This window comes from Pogona vitticeps, chromosome 2 (assembly GCF_051106095.1).
Source record: "Pogona vitticeps strain Pit_001003342236 chromosome 2, PviZW2.1, whole genome shotgun sequence".
Taxonomy (NCBI): domain Eukaryota; kingdom Metazoa; phylum Chordata; class Lepidosauria; order Squamata; family Agamidae; genus Pogona; species Pogona vitticeps.
This window is the reverse complement of record NC_135784.1, coordinates 142,713,917-142,735,179: the sequence shown is the minus strand read 5'-3', so window position 1 is coordinate 142,735,179 and position 21,263 is coordinate 142,713,917. Positions and strand designations below refer to the sequence as shown.

The 21,263-nt window shown below is 43.7% G+C and overlaps 1 protein-coding gene across 6 annotated transcripts in view; it reads right to left on the bottom strand.

Annotated features, from left to right (window-relative positions):
- The window catches only part of BAIAP2 (BAR/IMD domain containing adaptor protein 2), a 173,560-nt gene that overhangs the window by 1,604 nt on the left and 150,693 nt on the right, over positions 1-21,263 (bottom strand). Inside the window, exons 11-15 of one of the 6 annotated variants that reach the window (XM_078384291.1) lie at positions 18,540-18,608; positions 17,642-17,792; positions 15,744-15,842; positions 13,675-13,709; positions 5,939-5,976 (exon numbers count right to left, since the gene is read on the bottom strand). In XM_078384291.1, coding sequence (XP_078240417.1) covers positions 5,949-5,976; positions 13,675-13,709; positions 15,744-15,842; positions 17,642-17,792; positions 18,540-18,608 — 382 coding nt within the window. In that variant the 3' untranslated portion in view covers positions 5,939-5,948. Of the gene's footprint in view, positions 1-5,925; positions 5,977-6,935; positions 8,607-13,674; positions 13,710-15,743; positions 15,843-17,641; positions 17,793-18,539; positions 18,609-21,263 lie in introns of those variants that run through there. The other 5 variants (XM_072990727.2, XM_072990726.2, XM_020813489.3 and 2 more) reach the window with 5 other exon arrangements.

The window sequence follows — 21,263 nt, the reverse complement described above, 5'->3', positions numbered from 1 at the left end:
GGCTTGGAAGGTATTTTTAACTCCAGCATTTTAATGCCAAATTATTTGAGGAGTTGCCTTCATGATGGTTTCTACTCTTAATTTTAAATATGTGGAATGTCATTAGGAACAAGGACAGATGGCTGGACATTGCCTTGTCTCATGCAGAAAACAACACACACATCTGTCAAATGATGATGTATTTTCTTTCGGTTCCGGCAGTGAAGATGTCTCCCAACTGCTGGAGCACACACTATGGTTGCTATAGGAATTCCAGCAAAAATGGCCTCTCCCCTCATACACGCAAAGAAACAGACAGAAAGAAGGTTCTTCCCGAGATATATTGCACTGTCGGGAGATTTGTGTTGTGTTCCTCAAGAAAGAAGCTGGTGGAATGCCTTGTAGGTATATCGCATTCTTTTACAAGGACAGTTTCCTCTTTCATTCTATTTTTTTAAAACAATATGTTTCATGCCATATGAGGATCTGACCTTTTCACACACCCCAAAAAAGCATTTCCCAACTCCTTTGCTCCCCTTCTCTTTGTGTCAAGAGTTACTACTCATGTCTGCAAGAGTTATGACTTGCTATATCATAGAGAGACCTTCACCTTGCCAGCCTGTACAATCTTAGGGGCCAAGATATTATCAACTATATTGGCTCTAGTCTAGTTTGTCAGTGATGCTACAAGTTTTGGTTGGTAGAATTAGGTTTAAAGGGGCGGGGGAATGATGGAATTTCCATGGCAACCATTGCTAGCTCCAGATAGAGATACAGAGGGAGAAAAAACACAAGCCGTAAACTGTCTGTAGAATGAGGCAAACAAAGACAGGTAAGAAACTTGGCTATGCCTACCTTCAAGACTCCGGTATTAAAATCCCACTGATTAAAATACATAAATTAATTTTAGTTGTCTTTCTGTACAAATTCCTTCCCAGAGAATTAAAGAACTTTAAAATATTGGGGAAACGAACATAATTCTACCACAAATACTTGTGATGATCAGGCATGCCTGTATAGCCATAACGGTGTCTTCAATGCACAGGACAGAGATATCACCAAGTCCGGCAGACCCCCAAGGTCTTTAGAAGTGTAAACTGACCAGTGAGAAAAAATGAGGAATCGCACACACAACTGTGTGAGTACTGAGTGTGCTCTGTGATGTTTTCAGGGAGAAGTGCAGAAGGCAGCATCATGGAGGAAGCAATAGCTGATTGATGGGAACCCTGAACAGGAGGCATTGACTGCATCTGGCATAGAAAGCCAGATTAGTGTTTGAAGTGCTTTATTGCCCTTAATACCTGGGACCTGAAGGAATCGCATGGACTGTCTCCCTGCTTCTGAGCTGGGGTTAAGGTACTGGTACTTGATTACAAAACCGTAAAAATGTTGCTACACCTATTTGATGATTTAACAGCCCCTCCTTCCCACGTACCTGGTTCAGATGTTGTACACATTAGGAGATACCCCTCTGCTAGCATTTAAGATATTGCAGACCAGAGGGCATGACAGCTCAAAACACAGCCTTTACTATTTTAGTGCTCAGCCTCTAGAATTGCTATCTATATGAAATAGACAGGCAATGCTTCTGAGTTGCCATTACCTATTGAAAACTTACTTGCCCCCAAAAGCTCTCCTAGAACAGTGGCTTGTTTATACATCATTTGGAATTTTTTTATGTAAACCACTCATAAATATCAAGCAAGCGAGCCAAATATAGTCTTGGTGGCCCAATTTCTTCCATACATTTAAGCCCCCTACAAATTCAGCCCTGCAATGGGAAGCACACTTATAACGGCCATTCTATTAATTTTATGTCATTTGTTTCAGACAAGATTAGGCAACTTGTTTACTCTGGTGAATAAAACCAAAGCTTCTCATGCAGAGCCAACCTTCATGTAATAGAAGATGTTGCTGGGTGAGGAAGTGGGGTGCTGACCCAATGCACATTGCTACTTAAGGTGGTTAGCAAATGCCACATTGCCTCCAGCCTCTAACCTTCATGGTGGATGAGACCTAAGGGTAGCAAAGTTACTTTTCATACCTCTAGCAAAAAATCCTACCCGAGAGTTAAAACTCAATAGAAATAAATTCATTTTGTTTCCTTTTCATGCACAGGTGATGCTGATCAACACAGAAAAGTAGGGCCAGAACTGGCTTTAGGATTGCATAGTTACTTTCCAGGTCTCCTGAGTTGCTGGGATATGTTCAGAGTATGTTGCTCTTGTATCGCTTCCGCTTTGCCTGAAAAAGCTGTTTTATTTCTATTGACATTGCCTGTGCACATACCAATCACACAGCACTGCTTCCTCCAGAACCTATTTAATGAAAGCTGCTCCTCTCCAAATACTTATTGTGGACTGACTACACTTGCAGGTGTAGCTGGCTTTATCAGGGGGCCCAACTAAGGTAACAGGCTGGGCATGAGGGAGGCCCTTCCAATCGAGATCTCCCTGCACCCCTGCTTTTTCTTGGCACATAGGGTTTTGAGAGGGCCTTGCCTCAACGGCTCCTTGGCAAGCAACAGTTTGGAGAGTATGGCTCAGCAACGGAAAATGGTGCATGAAATCTGTCCAGACGTGCTGGGTTTAGGCCATGCAGAACAGATTTTAGAAATACAAAGCCTTCTTAAATATTTTAGAAACACAAAACTCTTCTTAAAGATAAAGTAGGCTGCTATTAAAACATAATCTATGCAGGACATAGCTAATGTGGATCTCTCTCTCGCCTCTCCGACACACACACACACACACACACAGCCAATCTGGCTCTTAAGCATTCACTCGAACATATGGCAAAAATCCTGTAACAGCATTTTTTTCTTTCTTCGTCCCTAACAAGCCACTTTGTATATGAAAACTTAATGCCCAGCTTGCCACCATTGTTCCCTTTCACAAGAAGCCAACCCTCTCAGATAACTCAAGCAAGGAAAATAGACCCGTTAGTCGAGCTTCTAGGTCCCAATTCTGCTGTCTGCCACTATCTCCATATTGGCGGCCAATGAAAAAAAGTTTCACTTCTTAAAAGACACCCTACCCCACTCCTGATGAAGCCACCATTAAGAGCTGGAAATAAGGCAACATCTCTGGTAGCTTGGGACCATATTTGTGAACAGTTTTGCCTGCTCCTCTTCCCTTTCCCCAAGGGGAAGGTACCTAGCAATGATGAGAGTCCTGAAGCACGTGTGGCTTGGCCAAAATGAGAGGGGATTGTGTGCAAGGCTTGAAGTGTGCAGACACCTGACCAATCTGAAAGCCGAAACCAGTGCACTCAATGAGAGAGAACCGTATGGGCCAGGAGCCAATACTGGAGCAGAGGTTGAAATTCATGCTTGGTCAGGAATGGTGTTGGGCAAAAGAATGAGTTCAGTTTCCTAAAAGAAAAAACAGTGGGCCCATCTCACAGTGTATGTATGGCTCACAGAAATATAATTTTATCCACTAACAATGTTCCACTGAGCAGCAGATATTTGTGCCTTGGTATAGTGTTTGAGCTTTCTTCAGCCCAGCCCCTCCCTGAGGTCCTGGACCACAATATTCGCCACTCTTGTTGACTTGACTTACTGAGAATGGTGAGAGTCGTAGGCCAACATACCTAGACTGGAGATGAAGTATTACTAGCACTGCATTGAAATTAGGTTTTGATACAGATGTAGCACTTGCTTGGCTGTGCTTGTACAAAGATCTCCAAATATTCAGCTGCATTTCCAAGCAGTGCTCAGGTGCCCTGGCTACTTCTGCTTAAGCAGCTGGTGGATGGAAAGTCTTAGAAACCAGAATGGCTGTCAGGAAGAACCCTCTCTTCAGAAGGAATTCCAGAGCAGGAAAGAGAAACCTTCATAGTGTCTTTTGGGCTTGAACACTAGAATAAAAACTCAAGAGGCTGCTTGATATTTTTGTACATCAGTATAATAATGAAGTATGAAACATGTGCCACATTCAATACGAAGTGCACACATACACAGACAACAACTGTACTTCATACATGTTATTTCCCTTGAAATAGATAACGTAATTCTTGGGGGTTCTCAAAAAAAAGAGGGACCCATGCTGACAAATGTATATATACTTTATTCTGATGCCACCCAGCTGTACTGAAATTACAGCAAGATACAAAAAAATCTTATATGAATTGTCCAAAACCCTATTCTAAGAAAAATGAGGGGCAAGCTCAGGCCGCTGTGTGGATATGGATGGCAACAGATGGATAGTGCTGCTCAGGTATGGACAGGTATGTTTTTTTTTTTTGAGTGCCTCTTCGAAGCCAATGATGATTACTTAAAAGGTCTGATCAGTTCACAGCAGCAAGATTAATTCTCCTATTTTTAAAGCACAGTCAATTAATATTCCCTACTTAATTAAAGCAGAGGCGAAGATCATTTTACTCCCGGGGTGGGGGAAATGCTAAAATAGATTCTTGACACTGGAAGAAACTTAAACAGGGAGGAAGTATTGAAAACTGTTCACACTGTGACTCATCAAGGAATAGTGTACTATTTTTATAAGGGCAAATGAGAGAGGGGTGGGTAACCTGAGAACCTAACAGGAACTCACCAGAGTCTCTCTCCTGCTTCTGAGCATTAACATAGAGCAGCGAGGGAGGCAGAGAGGGAACCCAATCTATTTTATTACCATAGCCCTTCAGCCCTGCACAGTCATTCTCTGTACTGTATTGCCCTTTTTGTTTAAGCAAAAGTAGATGCCTGGCCAATGCAACCAGGTTCAACGTATCAAACAATGCAGGCAAAAGTCAGATTGTGGAGAAGTTTAGAGACCATTTTTAAATGCACATAGAACCAAACAAACCTTTTCTTCTTATAGATCATATTTTCTTTCAACCGGAACATCCACAAATCCAACTCAGTTATTGAAGGGGTAGAGGTTCAGCTAGTGGAAATAACTCCAGAACAATGTTTTTGACACACATTTACTTTCTACCAAAGGTCTGTATATAGGTTGGCACAGCAATAACAGGAAAAACACCCTCAAAGATGACCAAAAGGATAAGCAGGTGCAAAAAAACCCCCCCAGTTGTTTATTCCTTCATCAGAATCATTCAGACTGGCCTTAGGAGTACAACCCTCCTTATGTTTTCAAGGATGTGCCAGCTGACTTGAGTGTTGAGGCAGCAAAGACCATATATCGTTCTGTACACACTACCCACCACATTTCAACACCTATTTCAATCAGGCATCTGCCAGGCTCTTCCTGCCCACTCCATTCATGTATAAACATGCATCAGTTTCAATTTGAGCACATGTGTTCCAGGGAAGAATCCTGGCATATAAGGCAAGAGTGGAAAGAGAAATAATCTGCCCCATTAAAGAAGAAGAAAAGGCAATGACCTGAAGCCCAGTAGATTTAGCAGAAGCTGTACCAAAGCTTCGAACCACCAGTCTGAAAACAAGAGAGCCTTTAGCTTGCCCAGCAGATCTGAAGAGCCCAATCAAAATGTAAAGTCTACATTGCAGACTCATGAGTTATGTAGCAAAAAAAAGGGGGGGCGGGGGAAGGAACTAAGTGGACAACGGAGACAGGGATTACGCCAGGAACTGCGTGGTTGTAATAGTGGAGGCAGAGTTGGAAGCATGGGGATCTATTCCAAAGATCAGCAGAGGGAAAGGAATCCAGTTTCCACCAGCCAGGAAACGGCAACGAGGTTCCAACCACGGGACTGAGCTGCAAGCAGGTGAGCTGAACTCTGAACGGACTGATCATCTGTGGAGCATGGAATTCACCAGCCGAGGGGTGTCCACAGCTGTTCATTAACTGTGTTTTTTCCCCCCCATAATCAATTACACCCTCCATCTCCATAAATCTGGTTTCAGATTCACCAGCATTGAAAGAGAGTCAGTCCAGAGCATTCTTAGGAGTGAGGTGTAAGGCAGGGAGAAAGGGGGGATGGCACATTAAAAAACAAAACAAAACAAAAGAATAGTGAACTTACAACTATACAGTCAGGGACACATCTCAAAACCTGGCCACTTCAACATCCGTGCTGTAATGGAAAAATAGAGAGGCTGTTTGTAGACCCGTACTTGGCATGTAGCCATACTCCGTCAGCAATCTGGGGGAACAGCAGTAACTGGCAGTAGGATGCCCACTCGATATATGACATTCAGAGGTTTCTTGACTGGGTTAGAGACGGTCCCAATCCAGGATGTAAGGAACCCAAGGAAGCTGCATTTGCTACCACTGCCATTTTCAGCTCACTGCCATCATTAAAAATAAAATGTTCATACTAGGAAAGGAGGCACTGAGGCTCCGGATTCTTTCTGGATTAATCCTCCAAGGTTCTGGATCTGGCCAGTGACCAAAAAGAGAATGCCACAACTGGACACCCTGGATCTTTAACTTGAAAGCCATTCTCTGAACACATCTTCTTACACAAAACTGGGACAATTTTTGTCAAAACAGTCATCTCCTTTTAATTAGCTTTTAATAACTTTCAAAACTCAGAAGTGTTTGGAAAAAAGAGGATGGATGCCTGAAGTCACGAACCATAAACACCATCACATGGTGATAGCTGCACAAAGACTCCACAGGCCAAAAGCTTAAGGCAACCAGTTTTTCACTGTGCTCATCACATCGGTAACATGCCACGGGGAAAACCAACTATATTTCTGGCTGAGTGTACTGCAGCTTTAATTTCCTCATTAAAGCTCAGGTATAATAACATCATACTAGGCAGGCAACAGTGAAGTCAGTCTGCTGGATATTGAAGGAGATGTCATGTGGTGAAATCATAAACTCTCATAATAATGGGCCAGCTGAATAAGCAAAAGTGAAATCGGTCCGTAACTTTTATAGTAGCAGGATAGGAGAAAGAAATCAAGTAACAAAGGTCTTTCAATATTAAACAATGGGGTTGTATCCAGTAACAAACACTTGGTGATGGCATGATCTGTCATGCGCGAGGCAGTTAGAAAACCTTGAAGAAAATCACCCAAGCCCAACTCAATGGAGGAAATCAAACTTTTATTCAAACATCTCAGTACAGGGCACATTTGCCTTAGGCTGTTTTTTGTTTTGTTTTGTTGCTGTTTAATCTCTCCTTTTTAAAAAAAGAAAGAGCACAACTCTGCAGCAGTTTTACAAACTTCACACAAATTCGGTGTAAGGTTTTGTTTTGCTTTGTTTTCTACATTCATCCTTTTAACCACAGAAAACCCTGGATGTAAAGATATTTTGAGCATAGTTATGACAGCAATGTAAGGAGGATACTTACATATATCTCAAGTATATTATATAAAACAAATAAAATCTTTGCTGTGTGTAGAGATAGAACTTTTATATACACCTTTGATCAAGATAATATTGCCAGCAGCCTCCTTACTCATGTCAAATATTTTACATTTTGTGTTTTTTTTAAAGGTCATGATAGGAATACAGTTTCACACTGCTAGATTTTCAGCTGGAACTGCGCAAGCGTTGAGTGGAGTGACTGACTTCTCAGAATGGAGTGACTAAAGAAGCAGTACCAGAAACCATTAATTCCAATCCTACTGTGTTTGCCACTGAAGTTAATTAAGACACACAAAGAAGACTGACAGCATTTTAGGAAATTAAGTCCTTGAATTCCAATGAAAATCTCCTGTCCACGCCCTCCCCCAACCCATAAAGACAGGCAGTACTGCTGCCCCTCTGCTTCTTCTGAAAAGGAAAAAAGGACCCCCTATCCCCAACCCCTCCAATGTTAGAAAGATAATACAGTAATGTCTTTGGATTGATTTGGCAAACTGCATAATTCACAAAATATTCACCCTTCCTAGCCCTCTTCTCCTTAGCGCCCAGAGTACTAACTGTGAGGTAACAATACCTTCTTACAATGTGCATAAATGTAACAAAACATTTTAGAAATGGATACTGGGTGAATATTCACTTTACCTGGCTGGGTTCCATTCAAGTGTCCAACACTCACAGAGAGGACCAGCCATGAATCTCTACCACCAGCCAACCCCCCCCCCAAAACCCGAACATTATCCACTTTCCTTCAAGTGTTCCCTGAAGTACAACCGAAGGTTGTCACACTCCCTAGCAAGTCTATGCACCTTCCCTTTTGACACGGAAAACTGGCATCATGGTAACATTCAAAGAAGGATAGTTGAAATAACAGTACGTGCACCATAGGCCATGCATATCTGTCTCTGGATTTTCGTTTTAAAGGAAAATTAAAAGTCTCCATTTATTTTGCTATTAATGTGCAACTCACATTAAAGCCTCAGAAAAGGGATAGTGCACTTTTTAAAAAAAAAACCATTTACAAAGTACAGCGAGAGAGAATGATGCAGGATCTCTGTCTGGTTTAGTTCAAATGTAAACTGCATCGAGGTGGCGGCAGCTGTGAGAACTCATGATCCTTGCTTGGATAACATTCTGCTTAAACAAGGATGTTTAACAAATGCTGGAGAGTGGGGACGTAGCAGCACCATGGGTTCGTTCATGAAAAATCGTAAGAGTTAGAAGTTGGAGGGATTTTTTTTTAAAGAAAGGGAAGGAAAATATGCAGAGAGAAAGAAGAAAGAGACAGAAGGGGGATAGAGAAGCAGAAAATTCTTCCGAACAGCAGCTGCCATTTCTAGTCAAGGTTCCTCCTTTCACACTGTAGATACCAAAGTGCCACTGCCACTGTGAAACAGAGAGAGAGAGAGAGAGAAAGAATAGAATATTGCCAGCCTGCACCTCAGCACAGAAAAAAGAGAAAAGGGAAAGCACTGATAGACAAGAGTAACACTTCTAAAAGGCAAAAGAGCCTTCCAACTCTTTGATTTGGAAGATGAGCAAGGGGTAGAGAAGGGCACAGGAAGAACAAGTAGAGGGAGAGGTTGCAAGAGCATCCTCTGTATTTTTGAACACAGGCACAGATCCCAAGGGCAGCTCCTCCTCCTCCACTACCACCACCAGCAGCAGCAGCAGCCACGCCACACAAAGTGGTCACAATACTGTGAGAAATGCAGAGTAACAACAGGTTACCCACCTGTAATTGTAGTTCTTCAAGTGGGCCTCTGTGATTCACACCCTGGGTGATTCGCACCTGCGTCAAGCCTCATCGGAAGATTCTAGAGCTTCTGTGGTAGCAATAAACACATTACAATATGCCCCTCCCCACCCGTATAAGTGCCTTGGCGCCAAGCATCCCCCCCTTTCAGTTATGTCAGCCACTGCTTAAGAGTAAGCAAACAATAGCGTGACAGAGGGGAGGATGGGCGGGATGTGTCAATCACAGAGGTCCACTCGAAGAACTAGAATTACAGGTGGGCCTGTCATTCTTCTTTGTGGCCTCTGTGAAAGCCTGGTAGACCGGCCCTACCAGGGGAAGCCCTCCCCTAGTAGAGCTCGTCTACCAGCCCTGGAAAGCCTGCGTCGGCGGCACGGAAACCCTGACCTGGCAGTGGATGGCGGTGGAGAAAGGCAGTGATTGGGGCAAGCCCCAGGAAAGCCTCTCATGGTGGCGGAGAAGCCACGCAGTGGAGGAGAAAGGTGGCGCTTGTGGTGAACCCTGGGAAAGCCTGAGGCAGTGGCGCTGGAAGGCTGAGCCCAGCTGGGATGGTCCGGCAGCTCGCCTCCAGCGGCAGTAGCAGCAGCGGTGCAAGTCCGAGAGGCTGAGCCTCCCTTTTCCTAACCGTTGGGGCAAAAGAGCTACAAAGAAGGAGCCTCTTCGCCACCAACGGTTTGAATTTCCCACCCTTTTTCCCTTGCCTTTTTCGTTCATATCTTGAAGCTCCAGCTGCAAGTAGAAGCAAAATTTTGCAGCTGGAGCTGTTTGTAAATTGGATCGTTCGTAGGCAGGGACGCTCTTAAGTAGAGGTTCCACTGTATATCGTCAGTTTCAGCATTAAAAAGACCTGCTCCATCGAAGGGGAGATCTTCGATACGTGCCCGAGCATCTTTGGCAAAGCGGGCCGTTCTGAGCCAGGAAAAATGGCAATGAACTTGGTTGTAGTGTCTACAGTGTGGCGGGTGGAAAGCATCTGTTGTTTAACAATGGAGAGACCTTCTTGTTGGAAGGTTGGAGCTAGTATCTTTTTATCCTCTGGCAGGGATTCAATAAAGGTGGACATGTTGTCCCAGAGGAAGCGCTGGTAAGTTCCCATGGCTCCTTGATAATTAGCGACTCGCATGGTGAAGGTTGCGGAAGAGTAAAGCCATTTACCCATGGAGTCTATTCGTCGACTGTCCTTATTTGGTGGTATGAGAGATTATCAATGTTGAGATCTCAATTGAGAGGCTTCGACAAATATAGAATTTAGAGCTTGTTGTTTTTGGAGGAAAATGGCTCCTGGGTCATGCATTCTATAGAGGTTATCAATCCACTGAGACATGGTATGGGAGGAAGCTGGTTTTGTCTAGGATCTCTGCGCAGTACTAAGGAGAGATGGCAACACTGATATGTGCACCGGAGTGGTTGTATTTTTAGAGATCGGATCATATAGATCACTGGTTCTTAACCTTGGCTTTCTCAGGAGTTTTGGACTGCAACTCCCAGAAGCCTTCACCACCAGCTGGGCTGACTGGGGTTTCTGGGAGTTGCAGTTCAAAAGCATCTGAGTAACAAAGGTTAAGAACCACTGATATAGATGATTGGCTGGTTCTGTCGATGGTCGGTGGACTTGCAGATCAAGGGATTTAGCCATGTGAAACATAAGTTGGGCATAGGTCTGGAAATCCTCTGCTGGTGATGGCGGGTCAGTATCTACAGTGTCCGACTCTGGAGAGGTAAGTAACACTGATGGAGTCTGTGGCCAAGATCCATGGTCAGAGCCATCAAGGTCGAATCTGGAGTCAACGGACTGTTGATCGACTTTGGTGTCGAGAGGCTGAGTTTCGTAGTATTGTCAGTTATGAGTCAGAAAAGATGGAGGCGGCATGTCCATGGACATCTGAGGATTGTCGACACTGAAAGATGGTGGTTGAGCATCGATGGACCTCGATTGGTAGGGATGGGCCTCAGTGTCAAGCTCAGTGTCATAACGATGCTGGGGTCGATGACTTGGATTTACCAGAAGACAAGAGCTGTGTTGATGTAATGGAATGGAACGTGTGTCCATGGACCAGGATGGATATCGAGGACCGTCGATATTGGATCCTGTGTCTCTGTGATGTCGAAACAGAGGTTGCTGATGTGATGGCATAGCAGCAGAATAAATGGACGCTGGCGATGCTGAGCATGAAGAGTGATTTCCGTCATCTATTGTAGTAGGAAAGTATTGGGAGGCTGGGGCTGCAAAAGCCACATGTGTGGATGAAATCTGCTCAACCGTCCAAGGGTTTTTTTTATAACTAAGAGGGGAGCAGGTTGAGGTATAGCCACCTCTCGGTGATGTGGCCACTTCGACACTGATGGTTGTCAAGAGGTAGGCTGACTACTAGATGGTATTATTGAACCGGGTAAAACACCTGGTCGACTAGTTAGTTTGTTGAGAAGAGCACTGGTCGGGGCAAATGGCAACCCAATCCACATGCTGAACATGGGTTTGAACCACGCATGATGAAGCGAGCTGTTGAGATTGTTGATATTGACAGTTCTGGTTAGGGATCCGAGGGCACTGAATATGGAACGGTGTCAAGCTGTTCGGGATGGGAATTCTCGGGCGATGGAATAACCGAAGGATTGCTGGAAGGAATGGAAGGTTGTGAACTGGGAGGAGAGGATGTTAGTCAGTTGACTCTGTCATCCCATTCTGGAGACTGAGAACAGGGCTAATGGGACGGAGGTCTGTCATCATCTGAGGGAGATCCAACTGAAATTGATTCAGAGAGTTGTGGTTGTAGTGGGATGTCTTTAGGCTTAGACTGTTTAGCTCGTTTAGGAGCAACAGGCTCTGGAGCTGGAGCAGCTTCAGTAGGTCTCTGACCTTTAGAGGTTGTTTTTGAAGTCGAGGACTTTGGTATGGAGAGTTTCAATTTGTGCATCTTCGAGGTCTCAGACGATGCAGATGGAGAATCAGAATGAGCTGGTGTAGCCAATAGACATTGTTTCTGTGATTCAGTAACGGTTTTTTCCATTACTTTGGTTTCGGAAGTGGCCCTACGGGGAGGTTGGGCCATTTGAACCGGTTGTAAGGATTGTTCCCAAAGTCAGAGTTTTAGCCTCGAGAGGCGAGATCGAAGTACTCTGCACTTAAATTTTTTGCAATGGTTACAGGAGGAAGTTTCATGTTGTTCTCCCAAACAGAAAAGGCACTTAGCGTGTCCGTCGGAAAGTGGGCTCTTATTATCATAGACCATGAAGTGCTTAAACGGGCCCAAAGGGGCCATGAATGGGGGGAAATAGGTGAGGAGAAAAACTGATTATTGAAAGGGGGGGTGCTGTGAGGGGAAAGGAAAAATTTCTGATGATAAAGAGTTTGATCTAATAGTTTAAAAGAAAAAAGATTGATAACAGGAAAGAATCGAGAATAAGTTCTCTTTCTCATTTACTCACAGAAGCAGAATTATGAGGATCTCAACGTGATGGTTGAAAGAAACTGAAAGGGGACGTTTGGCGCCAAGGTACTTATACGGGTGGGGAGGGGGCACATACTAATTCTTCCGATGAGGCTCTGTGCAGGCGCAAATCACCCAGGGTGGGATTCACAGAGGCCATGAAGAAGAACCCATCTGCCTTCAGTTCCCTGTTCTGTGACATTCTGGCTTGTTCTGATAAAAATAAACTGCTTATTCATGTATTGCTTTTATGATGTTCCTCTACTGGAAAGTTCCTGCCTTGAGAGCAGCATTTTCTGTATTAAGCCTGGGACTCAGATCGAGCCTTTCCCAGTCCACCAAACTACAACTGCAGTTCCATCCTCCCACTCTCTCCTTCTCTCACAGGCCTAAATGCTCCCCACAAACTAGGGAAGTTCTCAAAGCACTGTTTTTCCATGGGGAAAGTGTGGTTTAACAATCAGGGAAATTTCCTGTCACCAAATGTTGCAAGAGAAGGAAAGGAGGAGAGAGTGGGAAACGCTTGAAATCACCCCACAATTCCTGCTTCAACAATCCTAGTTTGCTGGACTGGGGAATGTCACACCTGAACCAAGGTCTAGGTCCTCTCGCTACAGAACTACAAGTGTGCCACAGAAGTCAAGCGCACTGCAAATGATCCTCAGGCATGTTCCTGGATGCGGTTCCATTCATTCAAAATCAATGGTCTGGGCAACCAGGTCTGTTTCACCCTACCACTGCCCTGAGTGAGCTGCGTGGCGCAATCTGTGGCACACCCAACATTTGCCTGTCACTAGACACTGCAGTTGAAATGACAAACTCTCATTCAGGGAAGCCTACGTACTAACTTCAGTGAGGAACATCTAAGCCAGGACAGGCAACCTAATGCCCTCTGGATATTTTGGAGCACAAGTTCCACAATTCCTTACTAGCAACCAACTTTTTTTGTGGCTGATGGAGACCTTAGCCTAAAGTATCTGGAAACCACCAGTATGTATGTGCTGGGCTGCACTTTATTACTTTAGCACGTTTTGTCCTTGTGAATGTTCTGGCTTAAGTCCACTGCATCAAGACAGAAATAATCTGCTCATGCTTCACATCAGAAGGCAGGGGGCTCTTTTTGAGTCCTAGAAAACAACTCCCAGTGTGCTTCAAAGACTGTATGGGCAGGAGTCAGTTGTGTGCCATCTCCTACCCAAAGATACTGCCACTTCTCTTCTAGATTCATATTTTTAATATTGACAATGGGTTTGAAAATGTAATTCCTTACCTGCTTGAGGGTCTTGCCCCATAGTCATCCAGTCCCTGTGGATGAGAAAGGGGGGGGGGAGCAAGGATGTCAGTGATCAGCAGACACTACATTTCCAAAAGATGATAATGCTATAAAATAACTGCATTAACTACAGCATGTTTCAGACTCATGGTTAAAGCATTTGGCCTCCAAAGGGATGAGCTACTGAAACTTTATGGGCATCAGTACATGGCAAAACATTTTATTCTCTTCACCCACGTGTAATTTTGGAGAACACAGATACAGAACCAGATCATAAAAACTGGGATCTGTCATTTGATTCTGCCTCGGGACAGAACATGTCTCAAACTTAAAGACAGACAGTGCAGGATGCTGAAAGGTTGCTGTATAAAATGCTAAACATGCTGCACAAATACCCTGTGGAAAAAAGCCACTTAAGCACATTGCAATTTATGCTGGAAGCACAGGCAGAACGTGCATCCTCCATCTCTTCTGAGCATTATTTTCTCTGCTAGGAAATAAGACGCCAAAGAGATGGCTCATAGCATCAGTGGAACAGATGAAGTGGGACCATCTGAGTAAAGAGAAAAGCACCTCGTCTGCTTTGTCTCCATGCTCTGAAGTCTATAGAGGAAGAAAGGAAAACTGCAAATGCTTATTTTTCCTGCCTGTATGGGTGAGTGGGTCAGTGAAGTCAACTCATAAGCTGGGCTGTGCATATTTCGAAGTTATACGATCAGGAACCAGGGAGCTGCCATCTTGGTGGTGGTCTTTGCTACAAGGAGGGAAAGGTTTCTTCCATTCTGAACAAACACACAGTCTTGCTCAGCTTCTGGAGAGGAAACTTTTTGGCACAGCTTGCTGTAGTAAAGCAGCCAGCCCAGAACTGTGAACAGATCCTGGAGCTATAATTTAATCACTCCCCCCTGACCCTTGCTAATAAATATAACTTATTCTAGACCAAAAATTACAAGGTTTCAGGAACTGCTTTTAAGCTGCTCAAGGCAGACCACCTAAAACATAAATACTGTGCCCATGGCCAACTACATTTAAACTTTATAGTCAGCTCTTAGCCTGAACCCCAAGTTTCACTAAGGATTAGTCAAGGAACCCATCTGCAATTTTAAGTGGCCCTCAAGTATATGTGACTAGGAAAAAAAAGCTTTCCAAGTTGAAGTGTAAGTCTTGTACCTTAGGTCCATTCATTTAAGATATCTAACACTTCATCTATGATTATTCTCTAAGTTCATCCATTCACAACAAACCTTCAGATAAACCTGTTAGTTCTGACACTAGCTGAGGAGTGAGTGGACTAAGGTGTTGCTCTGTTCTGGGCCCCTTAAACAGAGAAAGCCTCAAAAACTTTGGCTACCTTATAACCAAATATTGTCCTTCTATTCCAACCTTAAGATACTTTAGTCTTTCCCCAATTTCCCACATTTGATTCAGTATTTGTACATGATTATTCCAACAAAGTGGAGCGCAAAGTGGTGCACGACAGTCATAATGCCACTTACAGAGGGTTCTGCTGCACATGATGATCCTTAATAATATATTTATTTTACACTAATAATGTATACTCTCCAATATACAGTATATGCTGGGTTTCTTTTCTCTGCAGCCATCACCCCTTCAACATTTTACTAGTTTTAAACACCGGATCTAGCGTGTCGCTGGGGACACTCTTCCCAGTTCTTCAGTTCCCATTTCTGAGACCTATAAATCTAAGAGGGTGAAAAATAAGCTTTGTTGACCTGCAAGCAACTTCCTGGTGGAAGACACTCATAGAACAGCCCAATGTTACCAGTTGGGTATTTACACTGCTGTTTTACTGCCACTCTTTGTGCCTTACCCATCGCTCACTGGCCAATTGGTTGAAGGCTTTCCCCCCCTCCATTGTTGCTTTTGCCTCTCCTTCTGTCTTAATTTTTCTAAAGGAGCAATTCAACTCAGTGCCTCCTTTGGAAACAAGAAAATGAGAAGGAGAGAAGGGCAAGAGTCCATAGGTTGGATAAGCCTCAAAGATATCTTGGGCAGAAAACAGACTCCAGAAATCCCAATGGAAACATGGTGTTCTTGGGACTTACGGCTGTTGACCTAGGGTAAGGCTGGTAGGAGGCAGGGAGTGGTTGGCAGAGGCCGCTGGAATATTCATTAATTGCACAGCCGTAGGGCATAAGGTACTCCTATAAATAATGAACATAAGCACCTGTTGGCAAGTAAGCCTCACCTGCTTGTAAAAAGACCTATGTTAGAAAACAGACACTTGGAGAATGTTCACTTCAGCAGTGCCGCAACCAGGACGCCTTTTAGCAAAACGACCTCCCATTCACCCAAGGTGCAGACACAGCTCTGTGCTTTGGGCCCAGCTCTGCTTCTGCTCTTTGGCTACAGAAAACAAGCGCAACTTCATTTTCTGCAGGTGTGGCATATGCAAGAACCTAACAGCCTGCCACAAAAGGACGCTGGGGTAATTGCTACATCAAACGGATGCTTCACTGCTTTTCCCTTCCTTGTGTTCTACTTTGCAAAGACTTCTGAACAACTTCTATGCAATGGACAATCTCAGTTGCAGTAGTGTTGTCACCGACCAGCACGTTTGGGGGAAAACACAAGTGCACATACCCCCCCTGCCCACACACTCCCTACACCCTTGTGGCCCAGTAGTTAAACTGCGGTACTAGTGAAGACTCTGCTCATGGCCTGAGTTCAATCCCAGGCTCAGGTAGAACAGCTGAAGGTTGATTCAATCTTCCATCCTTCCATGCTCAGTAAATTGAGTACCCAGCTTGCTTGTGTGTGGGGGGAGGGGAGGGGGCAGCGATGTGTAGCCTATATAATTAAAAATTGTAAACCACTCAGAGATTCCTTTGAGCACTGTGAGGCTGGATATAAGCAGCACACTTTGCTTTGCTTTTGCTTTACCCCAAAGCTCAAGGAAGGCAGTGAAAGATCTCTCTGATGCTACAGTCAGCTCAACCTCCTTTCCTGGAAGGACTCAGAAATCTTGTTGCTTACAGCCCAGTGAACATTCCATAAACACAAAAATGATCTGCCTCCCAAGTCAGTAGATCCCACCCCAAAATACCCCACAGGAAAGAGTAACAAACTCCAGACAGATACTGCTATTGCTGCTTAACTGAAAAGAGAACCTGGCACTCTATTCGTCATGTTTTTACTGCCTGGGTGAGCCCATGTTCGGTGAGCCCAATGCGAGTCCCAGTCATAAAAATGCTTTGCAGGAGGAGATCATCCAGCTAGAAGCCTCTTGTGTAGGTTTACGGACCTCTTCTGCAGGTCTAGCCAGTAAGAACTCTGGAAAGTAAGTGCAAGGCCAGGTTGGTGCTCACACTTAACCCGGTGACAGTGGCCATGCTGAAACGGCTCTCAGTCCTCCCAGCCCATAGGCGAGCTTTGTTTAAACCCCCTGGCTTCTGCCAATACAGATTTTTTTGAAAAAAAAAAAAAATAAGCAACAACTCACCAGAAAGACAATATAAACCATCAGCAGCGGCACAACTGCTTTCCATCTTCTGAAAAGTTCATATTCAGTCACAGCCCTATTCAGATATTCCTATCAGGGAATATGCATGTTGTGTCCGGGAGGGCCCCAGCCTCACATTACTCATTCTCTGGTTTTGTTACTCAGAATGCACAGAGGGCAATGAGTCTGAACAGGAGGAACTCCATCAAGCAGGGTTCCAATTCATGGGGAGAGGCTTCGTGGATTGTGGAGGCTCTCCTGTTCAGACCTATCTCCCTTCATGAGTTTAGGGAAAGGGGAGTGACGACAGAGGAGGAGAGGTTAAAGAGGGGCCTCCCAAAAGACATGGTGAGTACTCTCTGATATGGACACCTGTATAGGGCAACAGCGTCAGGTAACCCCAGAATCTATGCCTGGCAGACACTCAATCACAGACAACTGAGATGGGCTTCAGTCACAGTGGAGAGCCTCTTACAGGACACAGCCAACAACATTCCTCACCTGGGCAAAAGCTGGCACTGCCACGCTGTATGGTCTCTGTTTGAAAGTGCTGACATTCTGTGACTGGAAAGCTCGAGACGACATGCTGTAATCTGGAGGAGGGATGTCGTCTTTGTCCAGCAGGTTACCTGTACTACTGCTTTTCCCTTGGCTAAATAAATAAGTACATAAATTCACTGAATTAGTATTCCCCCATCTTGCACCACTCCTACTCTGCCATTAAAGAACAAGGCCCTCACATCTGCAGCATGGAGTGTCTCAGTTCCTCCAAGGGAACTGGCCCAGATCTTCTTGTGCCCAGGATTTATAATTATGCAACACCCTGATGGGACCAACTTCCAAGAAACCTAACTCGAAATCATCTCACATGTCAAACAAAACTGACTTCTCATCTTCCAAATCAGGTCTTCTCTAAAAGAAAGTTGCCCTGCAATAAATCACTTTGTATCCTTTTTAATCCATCTTTTAAAACCAATTTATTAATTTCATAAATTAATGTTTAATTATTGTATTGGGAAATAAAATGTGAAATGAATTGCGTTGTAATTACTGTACTGTGAAACAAACCATGAAGTGAATTGTGTTATTAGAAAAATCAATACAAATGAATTTCTTTTTAAAAAAATCCTGAAAGAATTTATTCCATCAATAGTATTTAGCTTGGGTTGCACAGCCCCAAATATTTTACAATGAAGCCTGCAAGACTGGTTTGACAAACCTGAAGCAAGTACAGTAAGTTATTGACAAAAGATGAGCCAGAAGAGGGCAATGCAGAACTACTTCCGCCTTAGAGAAGTTGGGTCTCATCTCTATAAACAGATGGGTCATTAAAATATCACATATTTGTGACTAAACAACAAGAAATTTGTGTGGGAGCCAGCCTTCAATGTAACCTCACCTCATATGTAACCTGTCAGTCCCATCACTGTCCAGCACACGTGTGTAGGAGAAAGGAAACCAGCCTCTCCTACAAAAAAAAAAGATATTTTAAAAAGAGAAAACGTTTCAAGTTTTAGTCTCTTGGAAAAGACTTTGGTGAAGTGCTTTTAAACCTGTTAGAATTACAGCAATGGTTAACTCATCTCTCATTCCATTTTGCTCAAATTTCAGCTCATACTATTTTGCATATACTTCAAATTCTGAACTATATTATCAAAATGAATAATTTTTGTATATCGTCGCTCCATATTTTTTAGGATTTTCTTGGTCACTTATCTAAGTACAGTGGTGCCTCGCTTAACGAGAGCTCCGGTTAATGACGAAATCGCATAGTGATTTGTTTTTTGCGATCGCAAAAGCAATCGCATTGCAATGTTTTAAATGGGAAAAAATTGCTTTGCGATGATCAGTAAGCTGTTTTGCTTACAGATTTTTGCATAGCGATGTTTTACCAACAGCTGATCGGCGGTTCCAAAATGCCCGCCGGGTAAAAAACATGGCCGCCTGCTGTGTTTTGGGACGGATTCCTTGCATACCGGGCAGCGAAAAAGGCTGCCGTATGGAAGATTTTCACTTAAAGGTAAGGTTTTTTGCCCATAGGAACGTATTGAAGGGGTTTCGATGCATTCCTATGGGCTTTTAAAAATCGCTTAGCGATGTTTCCAGTTAGCGGCGATTTTTGCTGCACCAATTAACATCACTAAGCGAGGCACCACTGTATTTGAACATTCATAAAACACTGCCCATTCATTAACATTGTTACCACAGCCTCAAGAAACACAAGTGAGCTATCCTACTTCCATCCCAAACCCCTTTCCTACAATGAAAGCAAAGATTTAGGATGATAAAAAAATCTTCAACCAATCAAAACTTTGGATTGTCTTGGTTCAAATCCTAGGGAAATAAATGAAGTTTCCTAGTATTCTGCGTCAAAGCTGCCATCAGTGGCCAGTTCTTGAAGGAGGTTCAAAACCTGAACAGGTATACAGGCAGGATAAGGTATCATTCAGAAGCACTCATTTTATTAGAAATTTTCCTTTTCATACTCCAGTGCTTTTAAGTCTTCTAAAAATGAGACAGATATTCATCTGATAGCAATTTTTTATTTCTTAAGGCTACTGCTGTTACCATTTGCTTTCATATTGAAGAAAGGGAGTAGGGACAAATCAAAACAAATGCAGCCAGAATGCAGAAAGATTTATCATTCCAACATTTGAAAAAGGTATGATTCAGCTTTCATCTATGGAAATAAGGTTCACAAACTAGTAACTGGAATTGCTGGGTTTTACTTGTGTGAAAAGAAAAATGTCCAAAGTTGTTGTTATTCTAAGGTTACGACCCATAGTATGATAGCTGCAACCAACACTACGCTGCTTGCTCCCTGATGCTTTCCTTTACCTCTTAAATACTTGTGCAAATACTGTAGAGTTAAAGGCCCATTTCCTTTTTTACACAAGGTCAAAACTGGCCCTCCCCCCCTTTTTTTTAGCAGAACAGCTTTTCTCTTGATAGGGGGACAAACACTCGCACAGCTTCAACAATGTGCAGAAGATCATGCAACAATGGGACACATTTTACGTCAGGAAACTCTGGCCTAACTATAGCGTCAAATAAAACTGGGAAAATGTCACGGCCTCACTTGTCAATGAAATCCTGATGAGCAAGCTGCTGGGATCTGTAATGATTCCAATCAGGTCAGAGGCCGTATCACTGCCATCTGGAACTCTAGCGCTGGGAAACTGGCTGCAAGCACTTCCTGTGCTCCAGGCTCATGGCTGCAGAGCCCCTCTTTGGCATCCTGCTGCCACATTTCCCCCACTCCTTGCTCCTCCCCCCATTCCTGCAAAACATTTGGTTTCTGCTAAATAAGAGCAGAGCAGCAAAACAGGATCTTCCTTGTCCTGCTCTTTAACACCCGAGCCCAATCATTTTGATAATCAGGTCAGGTTATCTGTCAGTGGCAAGTGCCATACGGCATCTTGCCAGGCAACTGTAAGACATCTTGCTTGTCCAAAGAATAAATCAAGGGTAACAATGACACTTTACCTGGAAGAGGATAATTTCCAGATTTGGGACTGTGAGCCCTGAGATGCTGGTTACGATAGAGACAGGAGCTCACAGACAGTCAGCCATGGTGGTGAAACGTATCTACCCACAAATGTTGCCAAGCAACCAGCTTTCTTCTATGCCTTTGTAAACACACTGTGCAAAAGCCAACCTGATGTGGCAGTCTATGGAGGGGCGGGATTGGTTCCACGTTATGCCAGAGATACTCAGGGAATTCAGAGCCCTTTCTCTTTCTTCTTGGCCCTTCCTGGAGTGGGAGCTGTGGTACCCAGAGCGGAGCTGTTTATTGTACATTTCACCTCTCAGCACACCAAAAGGTACCCATGATGTATCACACTGACTACAAGAATAAAGGAAAACTCTGGAATGGTAGAAGGCAAGGTTCACTGGAAAGGTATGATATATTTTGAGTACAGGGAAAACTAAGTATGGTCAAGGAGAACTCTCTACATTTATTTATTTATTTAAAATAAAAATAAAATACATAAAACACACTGTGATTTCCCAATAAACAGTTTTGGAATACTGTATAGCTCTATTTTTGTGCAGAACTTAATGGTACTAATCTGTTAAGTAACAGCTGAATTCTGGACACTCACAGCTATAGTTCTGTTCC